Source organism: Crocodylus porosus, unplaced genomic scaffold (assembly GCF_001723895.1).
Source record: "Crocodylus porosus isolate Cpor-Errol unplaced genomic scaffold, CroPor_comp1, whole genome shotgun sequence".
NCBI lineage: Eukaryota > Metazoa > Chordata > Crocodylia > Crocodylidae > Crocodylus > Crocodylus porosus.
In genome coordinates this window covers 87,860,918-87,884,396 of record NW_017728886.1, presented here as the reverse complement: position 1 = coordinate 87,884,396, position 23,479 = coordinate 87,860,918, and the positions used below count along the sequence as shown (strand labels likewise).

General features: G+C 40.6%; 1 protein-coding gene across 4 annotated transcripts in view; it reads left to right on the top strand.

Moving 5' to 3' along the window:
* The window catches only part of ELMO1 (engulfment and cell motility 1), a 446,831-nt gene that overhangs the window by 279,671 nt on the left and 143,681 nt on the right, over positions 1 to 23,479 (top strand). For all 4 annotated transcript variants that reach the window (XM_019538714.1, XM_019538724.1, XM_019538705.1 and 1 more), the window contains one exon: positions 17,347 to 17,483. In XM_019538714.1, coding sequence (XP_019394259.1) covers positions 17,347 to 17,483 — 137 coding nt within the window. The remainder of the gene's footprint in view (positions 1 to 17,346; positions 17,484 to 23,479) is intronic.

The window sequence follows — 23,479 nt, the reverse complement described above, 5'->3', positions numbered from 1 at the left end:
TCCACAGATTTGCTAAGCATGTACTCAGTCCCATTCTCCAAAGCATTAACACGGATAAGCGGATCTACTTAATATGGATATGTGGAATTTAGGTACCTTGACACATCTTTATGAAAGTACAAACTAACTGAGGCCTTTTATGGATACAGGCACTCTTAGGCTAGGGACAGACATTATACATAAACTGGTTTAAGTGAGCAGAAACTGGTTTAAACCTGTAACAGAGCAGATGTTCAGTGCACATAAATCAGTCTGAGAATGGCTGAAATTGGTTTGAGATAAACCTGGTTGAATGTAGTATCAGACTTAATTGATTTGGCTCAAACCGAACTATTTTGCAGTGTCTGTCCCAGACCCCTTGATGGCATGCTCTCTGGGCTGGGTAGGACTCTCTACTCCACAGCAGGGCTCCCCTCTGCTCCTGGCTGCAGCTCCCCTCTCCCCCTCACCACTCCCTCCTAAGCTGGAATTCCCCTCTGCCTTGCTGAGGAGGTGTCTGTGTATTAGTTCGCAGACCACATGCTGGCGACAGTCTGTGCTGAATCAACAAGTACTTGGTAATGTCCCTCTGTTGTTTTCTTAACTGGGAGATGAACACTGTTATCAATTCCCTACTGGGTTAATCCAAGTATCCTGCAGGAGCCTGGCCACACCCCCCTCAGCACCATGCTGTGGAAGGAAGCAAGGGCTGCTCTAGCACTCCCAGCTTCTAGCCCAAGCCACTGCATGCATGTGCATGCATTTCTGGGATACCTGTCTGGTTATAAAACTGATTTAGCCTAGCCAGGTTAGACTAACCTGCAAAGATTGAATCAATTCAGGTTCAGCCCTTTTGAATGTCTGTCCCTAGCTGTAATGTCACCCACTATCAAAGACAGAGAGCTCTGATGAAGAGAATTCCATCACCTGAGAGAAGATAATGCTGAGTACATCATACAGAGTACAACACTGTCTTACAGATCCATGTGCTTAGCTAGATTGCTATATGCTCCAAACTGGCCATCTGTATTAACAATTCTGAGAGAGAACTTGCACCAGACCCAGCTACTTTTCATGATGTTGGATATGAGCTGCATTCTTATGTGCATTATTAACTGGTTTGTTAGAAACTTTGAGTCTGAACTGAGGCGATTCTTAAAAATCTTTTAAAAGGAATTTACCTCCTATTTTCCAGGTTATGTGAAAAACTAAGTCTGACAGGTTAACTACTTGATTATATCCACTGAAGAACATAGATATATTAGGGTAAAAACAGATGTCATCAAATAGAAGTAGATGAACTTCACTGGTAAGATGTGTCCAGCTGCAGCTGATCTACTTTATTAAGCAAAACATGCTTCAGAGGCCCAATGCAGGACAATGGGTGATGTGTTCCACTCGCCCAGAGTTTCCCCACATCCTTCATTGCCCTCAGCCTCCTTGCTGGGTCCCATGCCACCCCCTTTGTTATGCAGCAGCACAAGTCAGTGAGGGTCCCATTGCAAAATAGCAAAGAGTAGTATAGGAGCCAGAGAATGCCTGGCACCCCATGCTTCCACACCAAAACATGTGCTGACTTGTACTTCACATGAAGGCATAGGGCAGCGTGAAGGCATGGGTTAGTCAATCAGGGAGCTTCCTGCCTTGATGTGGGACCAGTGCCGCCTTGTGAAGCACAGGGTTTCTCCATTTACCAGACATCCCCACAGAATCTCAAGAGAGGCATGTGTGTAAGTGGGGACACACCAATTTTCCCTGTTTATCCAGATCTCGGAGATCCCAGGAATGCATCTGAGCAACCAGGGAAGCCATGCTCACCCAGACATGTCCTTAGATATCCTGGAGGTGCATCTTAGCAGGGAAAGTCAAGCAGGCACTCCAAGGGCTTCAGGGGCCTGACTCTGCCCAGGAATTTCAAGGGTATGCAGGATTAGGTCCCTTAAGCCCTTACAGCAGGCAGCTGGAGAGTACAGACAGCCATAAGCAAGCAGACATCCACTGTATTAATAAAGTGGCACAAATTATTACTAACTTCTGTCTGAAGGATTTTGGGGGGCATTTGTGGTGCAATAAAAGGTAGGGGTATGTATTTGTGTTCACTTTGTGCTGCCATAAACATTTTTGTGGCAACACAAAGCTGACCAAATGTGACGTCTGTTTCTACACTTAGTACTTCGTTAGTAGGTACTTAGCTTCTTCATCACAATACTAGATTGTATCTGTTCAAAGAGGAGTGAGTTTTCACTAATTTTCCAAACTCTGGGAGAAAATATTCACTTTTTCTCATGCTATTGGTCTAGTAAGAGCTGCTTTCCACAAGGAAAGCAAGATCTGCCGTTTTGAAACCAGTGTTTCTAATCTCTCCCTTTGGTTATAAAGGCTATTTCAGTATTTCTAAATTAGGCATTTAAATCTCACTTGCTGCTATTTTTTGTTTTGAAATATTGGTATTTTAAATTCTTATGACAGCCTCTGAGGCAATTTTTTCCCTTCCTTCTAGTGATGTTTATTCTTAAGATTTTAGTAGATGTTAATTACTTATACAAATAGGTTATTCATACAGTTGATTGTTTCAGTCAAGAGAGAACTGAAGGACCCTTTTCTGGTGGAGTAGTGGTTTGATTTTTTACGTTTCAGGATGTGCAAACTCTAAACCAATTTGTGGAAATGTTTATATGTAAAAGCAGGTTGTCTTAAATCACACTTTCACATAGTACTGAATTTTGAGAACTAATTTGAATTTAATGTAAGAACAAGGAGAACCCTGGTCTGAGATGGGTTTCATTTTCTCTGTCTGAAATTGCCAAGTGTCTGCTGAGTAATAGGATACAATTTCTAAGCAACTTAACTCTTAATTCAGATAAAGCTTAATTTTGATAGGGAATTTTTAACTGAAGGTTCTTGACTCGTATGTCATTTAAGTTTTGAGGAATCATTATTTTCATCTTTGTTTCCCATTATTTTGTGGTACTCATAAATACTCTTCCCAAAGTGAATTGTAACAAGATGTGGAAAATAAAATCTACAAGGAAAATTTAGAAAACTTTGTGTGATCAGAGTGAAACAGAGATGTGCTTACACATGAATGAATGAGACAAAGATGACTGGGTTCGATTAGTCCTTTTAGTTAAGAAGCACAAAACAAATAATGGGCCTGAGACACAGTACAGAAGGAGCAGGTCCAGTAACAAAAGAGACTTTGAGATGTGATAAGCAATAGAAGCAGCTTGTGGCAGAAGTTATGGAACTGCCTCCACTACAATCTTCTGTCAAGATTGTTTTTAGAATAATGAAATTACTTCTGCTGTGTTGCAAAGGAAGGATCTGTATCAGTGGTGCATCAGGTCATTTATTTTCTGGACCACTGTTTCTCAAACCTTCGCTGAGTTTTTCTTCAAGACGTTTTGTTCCCTCTGCAAGGAAGAGTGAAATGTGCTGCTTAGATCATGGTTTAACAACTGAACTATATAATTCAGTAAGCTTCCTTAGAACCTAAGTGCTTCTGCAGTTATAATGCAATACACACATTCATTTTACTATTCACTGCATATGCCCCAGGATATAGAAAGCCGGTAACTGTTTAAAAATATTTGCTCTCTCTCAAATACTTTTGAGGCAAGAGATTAGTTTCCTGGATTGAAATATAACATTTTAAAAAATTGCAGTAGTATGACTAAAACATTGGCTTAATGTTTCAACTCTATAAAGAAAGGCAGTAAAATAAAATAGAGGAATATTACAGCCCAATTAAGCATCAATATGCACAGCTATTGACTACTATATCTTAACTTATCCTAGGGCATATGCAAGAATATATTCCAAGCAGCTGAGAGTAGGCTAATGACTGAATTGAGATGAAGTGTTTTGTGAATGGAGTGAGCCTCAAAAATCTGTAGTGAAAAGGACTCAAGGGCAGTTCAGTGTATAACCTAATTAATATGCTTTTCTACAACTCTTTCAGGAGATTAAGTTTTACATTGGAAGAGTTAAAGCTAACTATTGTTTTTCAACTGACTGATTAATGTTTGCAAAGCCCTGTAAAGAAGTAAGGTACTGCCTAACCACTATTGTGAGGCTGATCTCAAGAAAAAGTATTAACTATGTGTACGAGATTTCATTTATATATATGTAAATACTATATTTTTTTCTTGGCACTTTGGTCTCTGCTGTTGCCATCCCCATGCTTTGTGAGTCATGGTTATTAAATCAGAGATACGTTACAAAGTCTGCTTCATCAGTTTGGTTTTGTTCTGCTGACCTAGCTTTTAATTTCATAGCCTGAATAATTTGAAGTACCACCTGAAGATTATAACAGTTTGTGGGAAAACTCTTCACCATGCTATGGCTTCCCAAAATGTACAGTTGAGATGACAACTGAGAGGCAGTTTCCTTTCCCCTCAAGAAGATGCATTTCCAATCCTGACAGATTTCACAGATGAATTTAAGGTTTGCCTTTCCATCCTAATCACTTCCCCAAACTTCTTTAATAATTAGGCCACTGTGATCAGATATTAACAGTGCCAAAAAATGGAACAGTAGGGGGACTTCCAGTCAGAATTGTTAGTACATTGGCACAGCTGAATGGGGAATCCTGCAGAAGACTGGCACATGCTATACTACTGTCCAACCAGTAGTTTGTTTTTTTAACAGACATTTTACTTATAGCAAGGGAGAAAAACCTATAAAAGGAATTTTGGAGTGAACATTTTTTGTGGGGAAAGTTGAAAAGAGGAATAGGGGAAAGATTAAAGTTGCTAAGATTAATCATCTTGATTGGAGCTCTTTCAACACACCAGCAGCCAGCTCATATCTTCAAAAGCAGGGATTGGTGATCTAGGGCACATAGGCTGTATTAACCCCGCTGAGCACTTTTACTTGGTCTGAGACACTTGGATATGGATGGCAGTTCAGTGGTAGGGGATACTGCAGTGATTCAGCAGTAGACAGCTTCGGTGGTGTTTGCCAAGTCACATTTATGGCAGTGATATAGAGAAATAGTAGCAGCCAAATTGGAAGTGCTGACCTGTCTTAGATGAAGCTGTGTCCTTTAAGCCCATTGTTCCTAAAAGGTACCTAACTCCTGTTTGGGGAGATCAGATGCGAGTAAGTGATATTGGTGGATCACAGCTCAGAATTATACCTGATGTGAATGAGGAGCCACCAAATGGTTTAGGATAAGAGCAGTGTGAGATCTCCCCATTCTACACTCCAATTAGTATACTAATATACAAGTATACTAACTCCATTAGTATACTAATACTACCAGACTGAGATTTTCTGGGCATTTTTGTCCGCACCTAATTCCATTATTTCAGTGATGCTTTAACACTCCAGAATTAATTCTACCCAAGAAAGTGCTTGAGAATTCAGAGGTTTTGTCCTACTACACTTCATAGAGTTTCTATAATGAAAGAACAGCTCTAAACCATAGTGGAGGCTCCTTAGGATTCCTTCTGGCGGAAGGTGCTTTAGTTTTATGCTAAATCTGTGTATTCATGCTCAGGTATTTTCCCTAGTCACTGCTGTTCACTTCTGGAGACTGCTGGTTGACCCTGAGCAGACAGGATGTTCAGGCACACTACAGCCATTCCTTTACAGCTACAATTCCTGGCCTATCAGATGTCTTGCATGATATGTGCCAACACCAATCCTATGGAAGGTTTATGGCAGTGGGATTCCTGCAACATTTTGTATCATTCAGTTGTAACTGGTTTTTTAAGAGATGACTTTGAATGTTTCCAGGAAAAGTGTTCTTTTCCTTCCTGGCTTGATTGCTTGTTTGTTGCCTTTCCCATCTGCTCATTTGTTTTTCCTGTGTGCAATTCTCCTGCTGTTGCTCACTTATAAAATATTTTTTTATTTGTCTCTATTGTTTTTCCTGCTTATTTTACATAGTGGCCATATCTGTTTTACACTGACATTTTTAATAGGCATTTTTAGTAGGGAGAAGAGGTGGATGGGCAATAAGGGAGGGAGGGACTGGACAACAAGGCAAAGGAATGGACTATAAAATGCCTGCAAAATTTACATCTTCTTTGCAGAATTCCTTTACAGGGGGAAATGATAAGCTAGTAATGTTGAAGCTAGTCAGGTTTTCAACGTGAAAAATCTCCACTCCTGTTACTAAGAAAGATGAGATGTATGGAATCGGGATGTGGAAAGGAAGGCAGACTGGATTGTGTTAAATATGGTCTAAACAGAGCCTCTGGATTTGTATCCCATTACCTGAACTAGCTTTATAAACCCTATGCAACTCAATGAGTTAATGACCGTGTTTATCCCTATTGACCTATTCAACCTACCTTTACCTCTCTCAGCAGTAGCACTTCTCCTTATCCTTTCTTCTTAAATTCCCTTCTGTTTAGAACCCCTGCTTTCTGCAAGTCCATTTGTAGCAGCTGATGAAGTACGCAAGCTTATACCTCTCTGAATCAGCTTGTCTAAAGTGGCATCCTTCTCGTCTTCAGCCTAACATGGCTAGCTACCTAGCCCTTTATATAGTTACTGAGTACTCTGGAATCCATTACTCTTTTGTGTTTCAGCAAGCACTTGTCACAGTAGTAGTATATCTTTGCAGCTATGCCTTTTTTGTATATGTGAATTAAACATGATTACATACAAACCCCACTGTGCTGCTGAGGTTCTTACATATTCTAGATTAGAGGTGTAAAACTTATCTAGCTGTCTGGGCTGGATGAAGGTGCCTGGGCTAGTCTACAGTTTGGACCAGGACCAACCCCTGTGCAACATCCTCAATGCTGGGTTCAGCCCATTCACTGCACAGAGCATGCACCAGCCCTGGGGCTCACTGTGGCCATGGAATGGTGTGCTTGCATATGGCATATAAACTGGACCCAACACTGCAGGTAGCGGTGGGTTAGCCCAGTGGGGTACTATATGCCATGTGTGGAGCCAAGGCCAGCACATGGGGTCAGTCCAATAACTCATGGGCTGGATCATACAGCTCCACAGGGTAGATCTGGCCCACAGGCAGTATGTTTGCTACCCCCCATTCTAAATCTTGTTTAAAGAACAAGGGACACAAAAGTGAGGTTCATAAAAACTGTCTGAGGGTAGGGGGGGAACCATGTTTTCTAAAACAGTCATAGAGGCTTGAATAAGCCCAGAAAGCAAAGATATTCATGAGTTTCAGGAACACAGCGGTGCCAGAGTGATATTGGAGTAAAGAAACAAAACCTTACTCTATATGTACCTGAGCACGGACACTTTTGTAACTAGTCTCTTCCAGTCCTACTTCTCAGCTCTGAAAAGTACAGTGCAGTGAGAAAGTCACCACAGTGGTCATTCCAATGTGTATTCTCTTTGACTAGGGGCAGACATTAAAAAAGCCTAAGCCTGAATTGATTCATTTTTTGCACGTTAGTCTAACCTGCCTAGGTTGAACTGGTTTGCAACTGTACAGATATTTCCTCTGGACTGAGGAAATGTAGGCACATGCCTGCTGTGGTTCAGGCCAGAAGTGGGGGGAGGGGGGGGTGCACAAGAACAGCCCTCCTTTCCCTTCTAAAGTGCTGAGCTGAAGTGCAGGATGGCCAAGCCCCAGCAGGATGCTCTGATTAGGAAGGGTTTTAAACTCCTGCTCTGGTTTGCACAGTCTCAGGCTTTTTCCCGCTCACTGCTCAAGGGGCAGGAGTGTTGCCAGACCCCTGCCCTGGACTAGCATTCTGAAGCAAAGGATGTGTGTGCAGTGCATGCATCTGTTGATGATACTGAGCTGTTCAATCTCTCTCTCCCTGCTTCTTCATACTGTCTGCAGCAAACCTGAAAGGTGAGGGAGCTGATAACACAGCCCATCAACAAAACAAAAACCTCTCTCATTAATTCAAGCTCTTCTTAAACAGCTTTTTCCAAAGAAGGAATGGAGGGACGTTACCAGCTGATCTGTTGATTAACTCCAAAATGTCTGTCCCTAGTCCTTCTGTCTAATCATACAGTTCTAACCAAGTTAAATCAGGGGTATCCAAGATACAGGCAATGGAGCACTATCATGTGGTCCATGATACTACCTGCCTGCTGACCCAGACCCACAGGCCAGGTCCAATGTACAAGTAGTGTACAGGGCCGGATCCAACATGTGTACAGTATGTGGCAGTGGTACATGTAGCATGTTACACACATACATCTCATGTGTGGGGCTGGTGGCCAGGCCCAATCTGGCCCAGCCCCACACTACTCATCTGGACAGTGGGAACTGATGGGTTTGACACCCCTGAATAGCTACCCTACCCTAACTCTCAAATTAAAGTTTCTTCAGAGAGTACGTCTGACAATCTTTTGTTATGAGTCAGATGAATTGTAGCACAAGGACATGGGGCCAGGTTCTCAGGAGGGACATTTGTATATCTCCACTGACTTTAATCAAGCGACATGCATGCCCACTAGCTGAAGACCTGACCCTCAGTACTTGGGGTGTCAGACACGCATGTCCAGTGTTCCACAATTAAGTAACTTGTTGTGAAGGGGGAAAAAAGAGCAATTCAAATTCAATGAGTAATTTATTTCACTATAGCTAATTTATAGTAATTAGCTAAAGTCCTCCTAAGTTTTTATTCATGAGTACTGTAAATTATGCTGGGGCAGAGGATACTGTGTTCCTCCTAACAGATTTTCATCTTGATTAGACAAAACAACTCCAAGTCACTGTTTGTCACTCCTATTTCCATTCTCTAAATGGCCTTTCCATGTCATAGAAAAGCATGACTAATCTAAATGAAACGTCCCCTCATCCCTGAAAGCAAAACTCAGATGTCCACATCAGAGTTTAAAGCCATATTCTTTATTTATAAGTGTTTTTACACTCCTGAAGTGCTGAGGGGGTATAGAAGGCAAAGGAATACTTTTCTGTGTGGCTCGCACAATGCTCTGACATGTAACAGGCAGTTCAGAATTATTTATCTCCAGTGGCTGTCTCATTACAAACAAATTTTTCAGGGTGTAATGAGAAACCCTTAGCAAGATGGTATTGGTCTTCCTGTCTCTCTTTTCTTATTGACATAAACTCTTCAGAATGTAATGAATTTTGTCTTTGTTCTAAGGCTTTCTGTCTACAGTTCTGAACTAAAATTTTCAAGTAAGGTTGGTTCAACTGGTTCTAGATATTTATCAGTATCTACAGACTGAATTCTTCTGACAGAATATGCTTAATGTTGTGGACTCCTGATTTTCTGGATTCCTTTTAATTCAGTTTTGGACCTGTATGTGACATAAGAACAATATAGATTTTATCCTTTGATCTCTGAGATAATGGACAAAAGATAAAAGGTGGTGCTTAATTTTTTTTGGAGCCTTGATACAGTCAATTTCTAGGTCCTGCTGACCCAATCTTTAATCTTTGACGTGGTAGGTGAGATGACTCTTGTGATAGTTTCTTTGTGAACTGTCAGAGAAGATAATTTTGAGTAATAACTCTTCTGTCTTATGAAATGTTTTGGGACAAGTTTCTAGTCTGACAGTATTCATCTTCAGTGCGTGTGTGAAGCTATTTGAGAGAAGTAGTGGGAATGGGTTTACAGCTCATAACCTCATTCTATCAGATCTGAGAGTATGTGACATATCTATCTTGCATTGGCTGAATGAAACTGAATCTTAACTAAGACAGAAGAATAGGGATGCTAATGGTGGGGGTGGAATCTACTGACTAGTTAGTTATTTCAGTCCCTTCAAGTACAGCTAAATACTTTTTGATGTAGCAAACCTAGGTCAAATCTATTATAACCCAGGTTTTTTTCTGGGTAATTTGGTATGGAATGTTCAGTAAATATGCTTCTTTTCTTTAATTATATTTATATATTTATCTCAAGACATGTTTTCTGTTTAACCTTTTCCAAAATAATTGTGTATGCAACTTTTTTGGCTAATTGAAATGGGAAATCACTAATACAAGCAACCTGTGGTGCATTTAAGCATTGCACAACCTTCTCTAGCCTCTTGACTATTTTAGACTGATTCTCTTTTGGGCAGAAACATATAGTGATAACCAGTATATTGGTGCTTTGCTGATGAGAAAAGGAGACTAAGATGAAAGAGCATTCGTACTTTTCATGTGAGAATTTGAAGCCAAAGTCCAGATTCATTACTGCTGTAATACAGTGCAACCCTACTCATATCAACAGAGTGTGGCACCTTCTTAGATCTGTTCTGAGATGGGTCCCAGATCTACAGTCGAAAAGCTAGTTCAGTGACCTACTGAACCAGCTTATCCTCTGTGTTTCATATCACAGAGAATGACACCTCAGCAAATTATTTCTTGATTTGGATTTAACCAAACCAGGTTATCTATTAATAATATTTTGCTCTTTGTTTTGTCGTATGCTTTTATCTCATGCTGTCAGTTTCTAAGGAAAAGATCACTGGCTTTTGTTCTAATGGCAGTTGAGCCTTCTAAGTAATGAGGTTCCTAGGGAAGGAAATTACCCAATTGGCAGTGATATTACTACTTTATTATAGCTTTTCTGCCATAGCCCTGTTGCAGTGACCTTTCCTTGTCTTAAATTACATTGTTTTCCTGTCATGTGACAGAAAGGTAGCAAAAGGTTTACTGCAGAATTATTGCCTATAGACTACAAGAAACAGCAGTCTATCTAGATAGCTTGACATATTGCAATATTCCTGCAGTATTAGGTATGTGGGTTTTTTCCTCTTACGTATTGTATGTGTTATTAGGACCATTTTCAATATTATGGGTAACAGCTGCAACAGCAGTTGTTATTTTAACAATAACTTTTCTTCAGGAAAAAGCAAAAAAATATCATGCTCTTTCTCCTGAGTCAGCTGCTCTTCAGCTTGTATGCTGTTATTGTCAAATGTTTTCCAGAAAAGCAGGCTGTATATAAATACTATATGGTATATATTTCTCATTCATGGATCTTGCTGCACCTGAGAAACATTTGTGGAGTCTCCCAAAACCTTTTTCCAGTTAAAATATTGCCATTGTGAAATTTCATGAATTGGAAAACTAGAAAAGATGTACAGGGAGAATAAATGACCTGTCCAAAGTCATGCAATTAATCAGTTGCAGATCTGGGATTAGATGCTATAGAGCCTAGTCATCCTCTAGCCCCTTTACAAATCTTCATTCTCCCTTATTGCTGAGACTTCTCTCAAACAAGTTAGCCAGCATCTTGTTCTGGCTTTTCACTCAGCTCAACAACTTGCTGATGAAGAAAAGTTTAGCATATTTCTCTGACAGACGTGATGAGCTTCTTGAACAAGGGATCCATAAATAACTGGTCCCAAGGAGACAATGACTTATTACAAAAAGTATCTCTCACCTTTTGAGGGTGGTAACATGAATGTCAAATGATCATATTTATATGGCTGAGTGAATGATTTGACTGATTTAACTTCTCTTTTTGGCTCTTGGAGTATCTGTAAGGCAATATCAATTTTATCAGATTTCACTTTTTATCCATATGCTTTCAGTAATTTTTTTTCAATTTATTTTGTGGACTGATTGTGCATTCTCTGTATTCAAACTGAGTAATTTTATGTATGATTAAACTTTGATTTTCCCTCCTGATATGATGGGTATAACCATTACAGTCTGCTGGAGAGTTTGAGATAACCACTGAAACTTTTGGCATCTCAGGGGAAGTTCAGCTGTGAAGGGAGAGGTTGCAGATATATTGGATTATGAATTTGACAAAACCTTGAACCTTTTCTGCCTCGTATACTTTGTCCGATTTACCATTCCTGGAAGAAGTAGACTTATATGTAGTGTCTGGAGGTAGAATTTTAGATTTTAAATCTTTATCCTCCCTACATTCACAGTAGCAAAAGGGGGTGAGTGCAATGTTAATGGTGCTGTCAGCTCCATATTTAACTTCTGTAAGTGCTGCTGTGTACTGTTGGGTTTTGTTGTCTGTTTTTGTTTTGTTTTTGGAAGGGCTTGGGAGGTCTCTGTCCTTATGTCTATATTGAATAGCCAAACAGAGAAATAGCATGGATATGTGAGCAAAACTAAATGGCAGGGGTTTTTATATTTTAATATATATTTGTGGGATCTTCTTTTATCAGCATTCACCTCTGTCAGCTTTCTGTTCTAATATAGGAATAATACAACCTTCAAAGTTATTCTTACTTTTTGGTCATGTTGATTTTTCTCATTCCATTAGAAGACACTCTTCCTACTAGTTTATTCTGCAGAAAGGAAGGAGATGGGGAGGAACTGAGGCACTAGCCCTGGTTTCCAACCCTGGGAGGGTGAGAGGGCATAAAAACAGCAGGAGCTGTGCTGCTGGGCCAGCTGCTGCCAGCAGCACAACCATTGACGCTGTTGCATGTACTGCTCAGGGCAGTTATTCCTCTGTTACTCTGCAATATGGGCAGTATAGTCAAGATTATCATAAGCGAATAGCAATTTTGGATGTCCAGTAGAGTCATATGCAAGAGTCGTTGCTAGTCAGGAGGTTCTTAGTGAGTCCTTTTGCAAAGTGCTGACAAATACAATCTGAAAAACAAGCCCTTTCAAATTGTCCCAAGTTTGTTGCATAGGGTGACCTATGAAAACAATGGTCTGTACATTTTCCATTGGTTATGCTTTCTTTACATGCAGTAATAATATATTGCTCTTATAACACTTTTCATCTTTGCAAAGACCTTCAATGTTGTTATTCCCACGTTTTCTTGTGGGGAAACAGTGGCACATGGAGGGTAAGTAACCCTTGCAAGGTCATCCAACAGATCATAAGTTTTCTAAGCCTTAGTAAAATATCCCATCCACTTGGTCATACTGCTTTGTCATTGCCCAGTGGTTGGTTTGGTGCTTACTTTTCTATTTTCTGTCCTGGTATTACTAAAATTATACAAGTAATAAAAATTTCTGCCATCCTCTCCTCACTCCAAAAGAAAGAGAAAATCCTGTTATGAATAAATTTATGCAAATAGTTTATATCCTGGGGGGGGGGGTTAAATTAAAAAAACTCATTTAACTGGTAGCCCTATAGCCTACAAAAGTACATGTATTTATACAAGATTGGTAGCAACTTCTATTAAACTGATGGGCTTAGATTTAGGTTAGTTGGAGTTGAGAACCAGTCATTTTCCTGTTTCCTTGCTTTCGCTTTTTCTGGAAACTGTCCAGGGTGCAGAAATGTATTGTTCAGCTATATTTGCAATGCAAAATGGTGGTGTGAAACATGTAATGCTATAAACACCATCATTCTAAAAATAGGCTGGTGTGGACATGCAGATATCTACCTGTATTTGGTACGATTAAGTAAAACCAGGGCCCTTTTTTTTTTAAATTTATTGGCTAAAAAAAAAGTTGGAGGTACAGTAAAACTTTTTTTTCATTTTTCCTGCTTCCTTTTGTTTTCCACAGAGAGACAGCAGAACACAGCAAATATGTTTATAGTCTGAACAATCTGAAATGCCTGTCTTTTTAATATAATTTCACAAATGAACTGACAAACAGAATGTATGTGGATAGTAGCTCTGAAAAAGCCAGAGTGTAAATAATACAACCTCCCAGGTAGAAATGAGCAGCTTTCCCAAGGGTCATTTCTCAGTGAATTAGGCATGCTTCCCTTCCTGAAGTCATAGTCCTAGAGAAGGCAGTAGTTTTGAAGGGCTACTTGAATCCCAGTAGGTGGCACACAGTGCTACAACACCAAGAATTGTGCCAAAGAGAGAGAGATACTAAGGTCTTAGCCTGATTTATACTCACAAGCCTTTTCTTCTGACCTGTCTTTCAAAAGTGGTCTTTTAGGGGTATCATAAGGAGTGATAATGATATTAGCATTCAATGAGGATAAGCAATCATGATGATTTAAGTCCCTGAGCTATAGCCATATGCTTGTATGTTTTTGTTTTGTTATAAATTTGGTTAGCTCCTGCTTGTGGAAATGAGATTTTGACAGTGCTGGGCTTTAGGCCAGAAATTTTGCAAGTAGGCTCTGTAAGAGGTTCCCTAAATTGTTCAGGCAGTGTGCTTCAGTTTTAACTCGCAATTAGAGCAAAAGGTTCTTAATAAAATCTTTAAATTTTCCTATTAAAAATGAGCAGGCGCTGATAAACAGAGACGCCATTAAGGCACTGACCTGGGACTCGAGAGAACTCCTTTTTTCTCCCTACGATGTGAAATGTGGCCAATGTTGTGTGTCACTTGATTTCACTTTGCCTCAGTTCCCCAATCAAAAATGAGGATAATAGAATTTCGTTTCTTCCCCTCCTTTGTTTTTATTTGCTGTTTAGATTTAAAAAATGTTGGGAGAGGGATCATCTCTTACTCTGGTTTAAGCAGCACTAAGCAAAATGGGGTCTTGACTTTTGCTGTTTGGATACTACTGTAATATGAAATGATTTGTGGCACTTCCATGAACATAGATTTTTTGCACAGAATTTTCCAAACAAGCAAAAGATGTATCTGAGGTTGTGTGTGTATTTTTTTTATGCTAATTGATGTTGGAAAATTTTGAAGAGCTTGTTTGGGATAGACATTGAAATTTAAAACATTGACTTTGGTCTTCTGATTGGATTATGCTCTCTGCTTTGTTCTTTCTCTGGGTTGAGAAGATATAGATAGAGAAGCATTAGGTTCTCCCAAGTCTTTTGCAGTTAAAGAAATTATAGAACTTGCAAATGATTATCCTGGGTAGTATGACTGAGAATTGGTCAAGTTTCTGTGAATCCACAGACTTACTTATTTTGCTAGATTCAGTTATACAAGGAAGAACAGACTCTGAGAAGAAACAGAGAGGCCAGTCTATCTCAAGGTTATTTCCTTATTTCACTGTGTGATTTATACAGCCAAAGTACTGGCTGCATTCTCTTCTGTTTGACACTATTTTATTTCTTCTCATCATTCTGGTATTTTATGACTTAAGGTCAAGTGCCCTCTGAGAATCTGTTCTGCTGAACCTCTGACATTATTACAGGCTGGAGGTCTGACTATTAAAAGTGCTGGGCACTGGTAGCTTCAGTTGAAGTGAATGGAAGCTGAAGGTGCTCTGAAAATCACATCCATAACATTTTAGTCTTTTGGGGATTGAGTCATAAATTTAGGCCACTGCTTGGACTAATTTCCCCTTGACTATGCTGCTGTGAAAAAAATGAATGGAGTTTGTTAGATTAGAATGAAACTTGCAGTCCTAAATTAACTTGTGCCATTGTTACATAGCCAAGAAATTGATTAGATGTTAATAAAGCTGGCTTTAGAATTAAAACCTCATATGTATAATTAAGCTTCAGAGATTTCGTAGTAATTGGAACGTTGCACCTCTGGAAAGATCAGGGGCCCTTTTTCTTTGAGGCATAAAGTGTTCCCATGCAGGGTATGTTCTTATGGCAGCAGCTGTTGCTGCAGGAGCTGCAGCAGGATGTAACAAGCCAGGCCCAGGAGAAGATGCACATCTTGTCAGTGGCTAGCTCCTGACTGGCCGGGAGTTGTTTACAAAGTCCCACAGAGCATCTTACATCTAATTTGCCAAGTTTAATCGGGAGAAAGAAGTTGTTTAAGGATAGTGAAATACGGGTTGAATCATAGGCTAGGGAGCAATTGCTCCTGGTGTAGAGGCTGTTGTTCAAGTTGAATGTGGAATAGGATACTTATCGAAGCACTAGCCATTTGTTCTTGATGTAGGTTAGAATGCTGGAATGTCTGTGAATTGCTAATGAAGAAGACCAAGAGGACATGAATGTGGAGGAAAGATGAGGTGAATTGATATAAAGGTTTCATGAGCTCAGATTACATGACGCATGAAAGGAGAGGGTAGGTTCAGGCTACAGAAATAGTCAACAGCTTAGTGGTACATGGCATTCATAGCATGCATATGTGTGGTAAAATATCCTGTTGGGCATTCTTCTGGTTGGTTAGTGACCAGATTTGCAACAAAAAGAAGTGCTCAGTAGCCAGTGGCTTCTATTGACTCCATATTTGCTATCAGATTTTGGAAATTTGACCATAATGCAATTTATTCCACAGAAGAGAACAATTTTCTTTTAACAGATTTTCTTCCTTTTGGTGTCTCATAGGCCTTTATGTTAAATGTGTTAAATGTCTAGTTTATTTTAGGGCTAAGGAAGGATTATAGCACAGAGAATTTGCATTTATCTCCTCCCAGCACACTTTTATGTCAAGGCAATGGGGAAGGGATCCATTTAATACTTTCTTTCCAGCCATTGTTATTATACACATTTAATCATCTAAACCTTTATGTGAAAATTATTGTCTCTGATACCTCTCTGATATGCCTCCATAAACTTGACAGAGCAAGGCTTCTCTACTTATTGTTTGATTATACATTGTCTTGTTGCTCTGTGACTGCTTGAGTTCACTGTCCAGTCCTCAATCAGCAGAGCTTTGGTACACGTGTTACTTAATGGTTGGGAAGGCTCTGTTATTTTTTATTACCAGGCTTGAAGATTTGCTTATGTTTTTCTTATCCTGCTTGGGATATAATCAGCAAACACAGGTAGTTTGTTGTCCTGTCCTTCCTGCAGTTTTCCTGGAGGAAGATTTTATACCAGGAGTCAGCCACATTTTTGGATCAGTACTGGCTACATTATACTTGTCAATCACATAATAGGAAAATACTCAATTTATGGTCAATAAACAGCTTGTGATTCTACCAAACATCTCAGCTTCTTTTCAGTATTTGATAATCCCTTAACCCATCAATTGGCAACATTTTTGGGCGGAGTACCAAAATTACCTGCAACCTTGACTTTTAAGATGTTGGCATGCCAGGTGTGGCATGCCACAAGGTGCCCATTCCCTGTTTTGGCAGGGCAGCCTCAGCCCTGTCCCTGCCAGCCGCCCATGCATGTGCAGCCACCGCCAGCAACAAGCTGAGCCAGGGCTCCACAGACCCCGGTGCAGCCACTTGCAGCCTTCTAGCTGCCTGCCACAGCTGACCCGGGCTCTGGGAAGGCCCCTGCTGCTAGCCATAGAGCATAGGCTGCTCTCAGAAGGCTATGGGGAGACTGCAAGCAGCTGCACCAGGGTCTGCAGAACCCTGGCTTGACTTGTTGCTGGCGGCAGGTACACATGCACCTTGAAGTGGACAGGGGGGAAGGGGCCAAGCTGCACTGCCACACAAGGATTGGACCTCTTGTGACTCCCTTGCCACCCATCCCACCACGCAAAATGTCTTTACATGCCATGCTCTGGCATCTGTGCCAGGGTCTGCCTACCCTTCTATACTGTCTCATGTTTCCTTTCAAGTTGCAGACAGCTGTTGGTTCAATGACATAGTGTATGTCCCACCTCCCTGGCCCCCCCCCCCCACTTCATCCTGATAAGAAATATAAACCCAGGGGTTTATTGTTATTTCCAAGTGTATGTTTGGGGTTTTTCTTTTGAGTCCTGCCTGTTAACATTTTCTTTTCCCTCTGTTATGTCTTCAGCCAGTGAGACCTGCAATGATTTCCATCCCATGTTCTTCACACATGACAAATCATTTGAGGAGTTCTTCTGTACCTGCATCCAGCTGTTAAACAAAACGTGGAAGGAAATGAGGGCAACCTCTGAAGACTTCAACAAGGCAAGAGAGAGGGGCAATAAGTTGGCAGAATTGGCAGAAATAAGGAGCCAAAATCCTGAGACAAGAAGTCTGTGCACCTTTCCATTGAGGCTTCAGGGAATCGCACATACCCATTTCACTTAATTCCTCCAAATTGTATCTGCGTAAATTCCTTTGCACATCAATGGGTTACCATTTTGAAACCAAAGACTAGGGAACAGGAGGGGCCAGGGAGGTTTTAAACCTTATTTAGTTGTTTTACACCGCAGACTCTGAAGATAAAAATGTAGCTTAAGGGTAAATTCTGACTTTTTATATGTTGTTGTTATTCTGAACTGCTGAAGCCTCCCAGGTTGTAAATAATGCAGGGAGAATATGCAGCAATGATCTTGTGCATCCTTTCATTTCTTATTGATGGCCTGAAAGCTAAGGTGGTAAAATATTCAAGCATGGGCATGGTCCTACTGCACCTTCACATGTTGTGCAGCTCATAACTTGCAAGTCAAAACCTTTTGAAAATATTTTAGCATTTTAAGCATTTGAATTTTGAAATCTTGGAATTTGTGCTCCAGCCAAAATACTGTCATGCAGCAATGCTGTAGTAGCAAGAGCTGGATTTATGAATGATCCTAGATATCCCAGCTAAACCCTTTTATCTGTCAGGAAGCTGGGCAATGTCTTTGGGATGTTGCAGGAATAACTGGCTCAGACTTTGGCTGCCAGCCAGCATTGTCTCCATTTTTGGCCCCTTTCATTGACTTCTGTTGCCCTTGCCTAGGCTGGGAATGGAGAATTGAATGAAGGATTAACACTGAAGCATCTGAACAATCCCAGTTTTCATTACACAGATTCATGTTTACATCAGGTATGGATGTTGCATGCCTGATGATTATGAACTAATAGTACTTGGTTCATAATGGATAATTAGTTTCGCTGGAAGAGGGAGTTGGATGTTCAAGTGAGGAAAATAAAGCCCACCAGACTGAAGAAGAGAGCAATCCTCAGGGCCCAGTGTAGACAGGACATTATTTACATAATTTTGGTACAGGTAGCTGCCAGGCAGGACCTATGACCTGGTAAGAGGAGGAAGGGACATCCACAAGAAAAGCATATACTTTCCTTACGCATATGAGATTTCCTTGACATGATTTGTAAACAATCAGCCAAGTGGTACAGAAGGTAAGTTCCCCCAAAATCTAAAATAAATAAAAATTCAATAGAAAGGCAATTCACTGGATAACAGACAGACTTTGAACTCATGAGTATGCAGGTGTTAATAACGTTTAATGGGTGTTTTATAATGTGTGGGTATGTGTTTTGTTTTGCTCTGTTTGTTTTTTATTGAGCCATAGTATTGTCATTTCTAGGTCTTTTAACTTAGTGCAGAAGGGATTTTGTGCACGTAATTCCACACACATTGAGTTGATTATATACCATTACAATCCTAAGAGATAAGCGTAAGAAAGCAGTGTCATTTCTAACAGCAGACAGCCCCACAAAAGATTTAAGGGAGGGTAGAAATTAATAATTTACTTTTTGGTATTATGCATTGCCCTGCATTGAAAGATCAAGCTGAGTTTCATCTGTTTTCTACATGCTATTTATGCTTTTTAAAGGGACACATTTTAAGTCTTTAACAATCTCTCCTTATTATTCAAATACCTATGGGCACTTTACCTTGTTATAGGAACCCAGCAGCTCTTATAAGCTAAGCAGGGGGGACTTGTTGAATGGAGGACCTCCAAGAAGTAGATGCTGCAGGAAGTTATGTTGAAGATAAACCTTAACCCACTTGTACAATATTCAAACAATTCTGCACTATATTAATAAGGGATACTGGGGTGGAGCAGGCGCTGTATCTTAGATGAGCAAGATCTTTACCAATTGATATCTGTAACAGTCCCATAATGTTTTTGTAAGGGGTAGAGGTGGTGAACTCTGGTAACCTGGCCATTTGCATACTCTGCTAATTAGATTCTGCTGACCTAAATTCTCTCTTATAGTTTCAGATAGATTTATGCTCTTATGCACTTCCCACTTTAGTGACATGGTATGGTAATGTACATTATTTTGCTTGACTTGTAGATTATGCTGAGCTAAGGGGCTGCACTCCTGGTGTGAGTAAAGTGACATTTGCAAACCTTTTCTATATTCTAAGGTTGTGAAATGCTTTTGGATTTCTGAGGGAAGAAATGTTATGTATTATCCATGGTTTCCTATATCCAGGTGGAGCACCCCTTTGATACCAGTTCCAGCACTGCTGGTTTCTCACAAATCAAATAGTAACATTGTCAATTGTTACTATCTGGTGACTGCAGTTATCAGCTCATGCCTGCAAATGGTCTTCCCTGCATCTTTTCCCCTGGCTAGAAATACCCATTTTTAATTCCTGGGTTCTGCCTCTTCTTCTGAAGACTGGGTTCCAGCAGAGACCATCTGAAATAGGGACCTTTCAGCTCTCTTTTAGGAGTGAATACTGCTTTGGTGTCATCAGAGCACAAAAGCAGTTTCTTGGCATCTATGAAAAATTCCTCATTCTTCCTTCCTCAGTCTTCATAAGCTTTAAGATAGGTTCTCACTTGCAATAACTGTGTTGCCAGGGTAATGCATACAGTTTGTTAGTCACTGGAGTAATGGGATTCTTCTTCCTCAAGAACACCTTCACTGGAAACTCGGTATATTGGATTGCAACTCCTGAGGCCTGAAGTTTCTGTTTGAAAACCTCCCTGTCCACAGTGGTCTTTAATCATAACTGAAGAGGGGAGAGACCGTGTCATTTAAATTTTCATTAATTGAAGTAAATTGCCCATTTTAGATGTTTTACAGTACGGTGGAATCTCTGCACATTGGTAGATTTATTTCCCCCGTGTCTTGCCCTGTAGCATAGCTTCACAGTAGGACTGCTTGAGGTGGGTGTAGCTGGGCACTCCTCACTATTTCCCCACTGGTTCATCACTCCCTTCTTTATTATAGAGAAAGATTTCATGTTGGGGGCAAAATCTCATACTGAGCCACTGATCGTCTGCACTCCATGTTACAGAGATACTGCCACTGTTCATTTATTTTAAGATTATTTTAATAACAAAACAAGAAAAGGTATCTTCTAGATTGGTTGAAGAGTGTTATGTTTCTATGAGATTTAAGATTTCATGCTTTTTCCCCTTTAAATCTCCTTCATTAAAGCAGATACCTTTTGTCAGCTCTAGGTATTACACTAGTGTGTATTAGAATGAAACTCGACATCTTAAGGAAGGTAGGATGGTGCTGACAGAAGTAAAGACTTTTCTGTCTTTCAGTGTATCCATAGATGTTTTCATAGAATAATTCAGTCAGGCAGCTAAGTTTCTATTATACCTTTGTGACATTCTAGGGCATGCATTATTCATACTTGATGTGTGTAGTAGAAGAATTAAAATGCAGCTGGATAGAGACAGCAAAAACTCCTCTTTTCTTGAAGCCTTTTGTTTGGTAGAATTTGAGTGCACAGGTGATCAAAGGGCCTTTTACATGTGTTGCCATCAAGAATAGTTTGCACAAGTGTTATGTTGGCTTGTCATTGTGTAACAGACCGGAAGAGAAGGGATAGTAACCCATAGGGGGTATCCTGCAGTGAGCCTACACCAGGCTGAGCCTGGGAGATTTTTGGCCCCCTGAGGACACCAGAATGAATGGACTGGAGCAATTCTGCCTTCAGGCCCTGGAAATAGGGTCCTTCTCAGAGCCCCAGAATTTGGCAGGAGTGGCTGGCGGCCAAGATCTGGTGTGGAAGGTCGGCCATTGGGAACAGTTGGGGAGCTGAGGGAAGGACAAACTGCCGGGGGGATACTGCTGCAGGGATCTCACTGGGGGGCAGGAGTGGCAAGTGTGGGAGGCTGCAAGAGCGAGCCACCTGTCACATGAGTGAGGGAAGCTAGCAGAGCCCAGTGGTGAGCCCCAGATCTGATTGAAGGGGAAGCACCCGGGGCTGGGAGTTGGTGAGTGGACATAGCCCTCTCCCCTTGTAGCAGACCTTGCGTGGAGACCAGCCTCAGCTAGCGAGAGCGCAGATGAGGACAGTGGGGGTGGGGAGTGCTAGAGAAGTCCTAACTCTGAGTGTCAGAGGGCTGTGGGAGTGAGCAACCAGGAAAGTAGACCCACCAGCCTGTCTGAAGGGCAGAAAAGGGTGTCATGGGGAGGAGGTTGTTTGTGTTACAGGAGGCCGAGCAAGGGCACCAGCCGTTGTCAGGAGTAGAGCCACAGGGCCATCGAGGGAGCATCCATTGCACTTGCACCTGACTGAGTACACTTGGCTGAACTAAGGTGACTTCAAGTCAACAGCAGCCAACTGAAAGGCTGTTATCCTGGCTGTCTGTGACAGGCCTACTGCCGCTGTATCATTTTTTTACAAAAGAGGGGTGTCCCTGTTTTGCTTTTTAGGGTTTTGGACACATATAAGGTTGCCTGACTATATAGGAAATAGACCTCCAGTTACTCTACTGGGGGTGTGATCACCTACTTACATGTGTATATATGTTGTTGCAAAGTTATATATATTAATAAGCATTGAGTTCATTAGTACTATTCTATAAGTTAATTGAGTTACAAATTAAACCTTAGAATAGATAGTGGTGCATGTATACATATATACAAATCTGTATGTATGTAAGTCCCTGAATGTAAATTCATATGCATCTATCTATCTATCTATCTATCTATCTATAGATATCTATATATAGATATATATAGTAAATAATAAATATTGTAAATGGCTAGGTGTTCTGTCAGGGTGCTGTTACAGGAGGTATCACCGTACCAGGACCCTGAGGTTCCTCGTTAGCCCAAAGGAACCAAAAGGACGGGTCTGGTTGGTGCCCCAGGTTGCACAAATTGCCACTGGCAGCAGTTAGCGCCCCACGGCGGGGTGTGGCAGTTGTTTTTAGCTATACATAAATCATTCATGGTCAATGGAAGGTAGTGTCTCAGCTTTCACCCACTTGTGTGGTTAATGCAAATCAGCAGCAGAAGGGTTGAGGTGGCCAGGTGGACTAGACTCTTTCATCACCAGGCTGCAGGTTCAAATGGGATTCATTCAGTAGGGACTAAAAGTTGTATCCATTTAACACAGCTGTTTGGTGCCTTAAATGAAAGATGTTTGGCTCATATTAAAGCACAAGCAAAAAAAAACCCCAGCCGTGAGAGCTCGTATTAATCAGTCCCTTGTTGCTAGAGACTGTCTTTGTTGCTGTAATTAAACGAGTAAATATATAAATAAATGTGTGTCCTTTACGTCAGGATAGCAAATTCAAGATGACTTCGACTGTGTAAAATCTCAGTGGAGAAACATCACAGGTAGTTTTAACTTCTGTGTATGCAACTGAAGTAAGCCAGTTTGGGACTGCAGTGCTGACATCAGTAGGTTACATCCCAGTAACCTTTTCTTAATAAGGATTTTCCATTGGCATAACTATCTTGAAAAATCTAGTTTTGTATGAAGATAAAGCAAGAGAAGCTAGGAATACAGAGTTTGTGAGGGAACAGAGTAGCCTCTCTTATAATCTTCAAGGCTTTCTCTCTAACTATCCTTTTTAGAGACTTCAGCTTCATTTACTGTCATCCAGTAATGCCATCAGTTGCAGTCTTTGTAAAGTTTGGTCTCAAGTTGTGTAGACCAAAGGTCTGCCCCGCTGCCTTGTGATCCACAATTAGCAGGCCTGCATAGCTGTGACTGTATTGACATCTGTTTATCAGGGTAATCCTTAGTACTAGATGCCAGTGCCAGGAAAAAACCTAAACTGATAATTTATTTATATGAATATATAATGATATATATTACAGGCATACATCTAAAAACTTTCTGTGTTGTACAATAGTAAATGTAAGTAATGACATTCACAGCAGCAGCAGACACAAGCAATAAATACCTTGTGTGAGTCCTATAATTAAATCCTAAAACAAATACTAGGGCGTTTGATAACCACAGATGATGTTTATTGTTCACACTCCAACCGTGTGAGCATTTTTCCTCATTTTGTGACAAG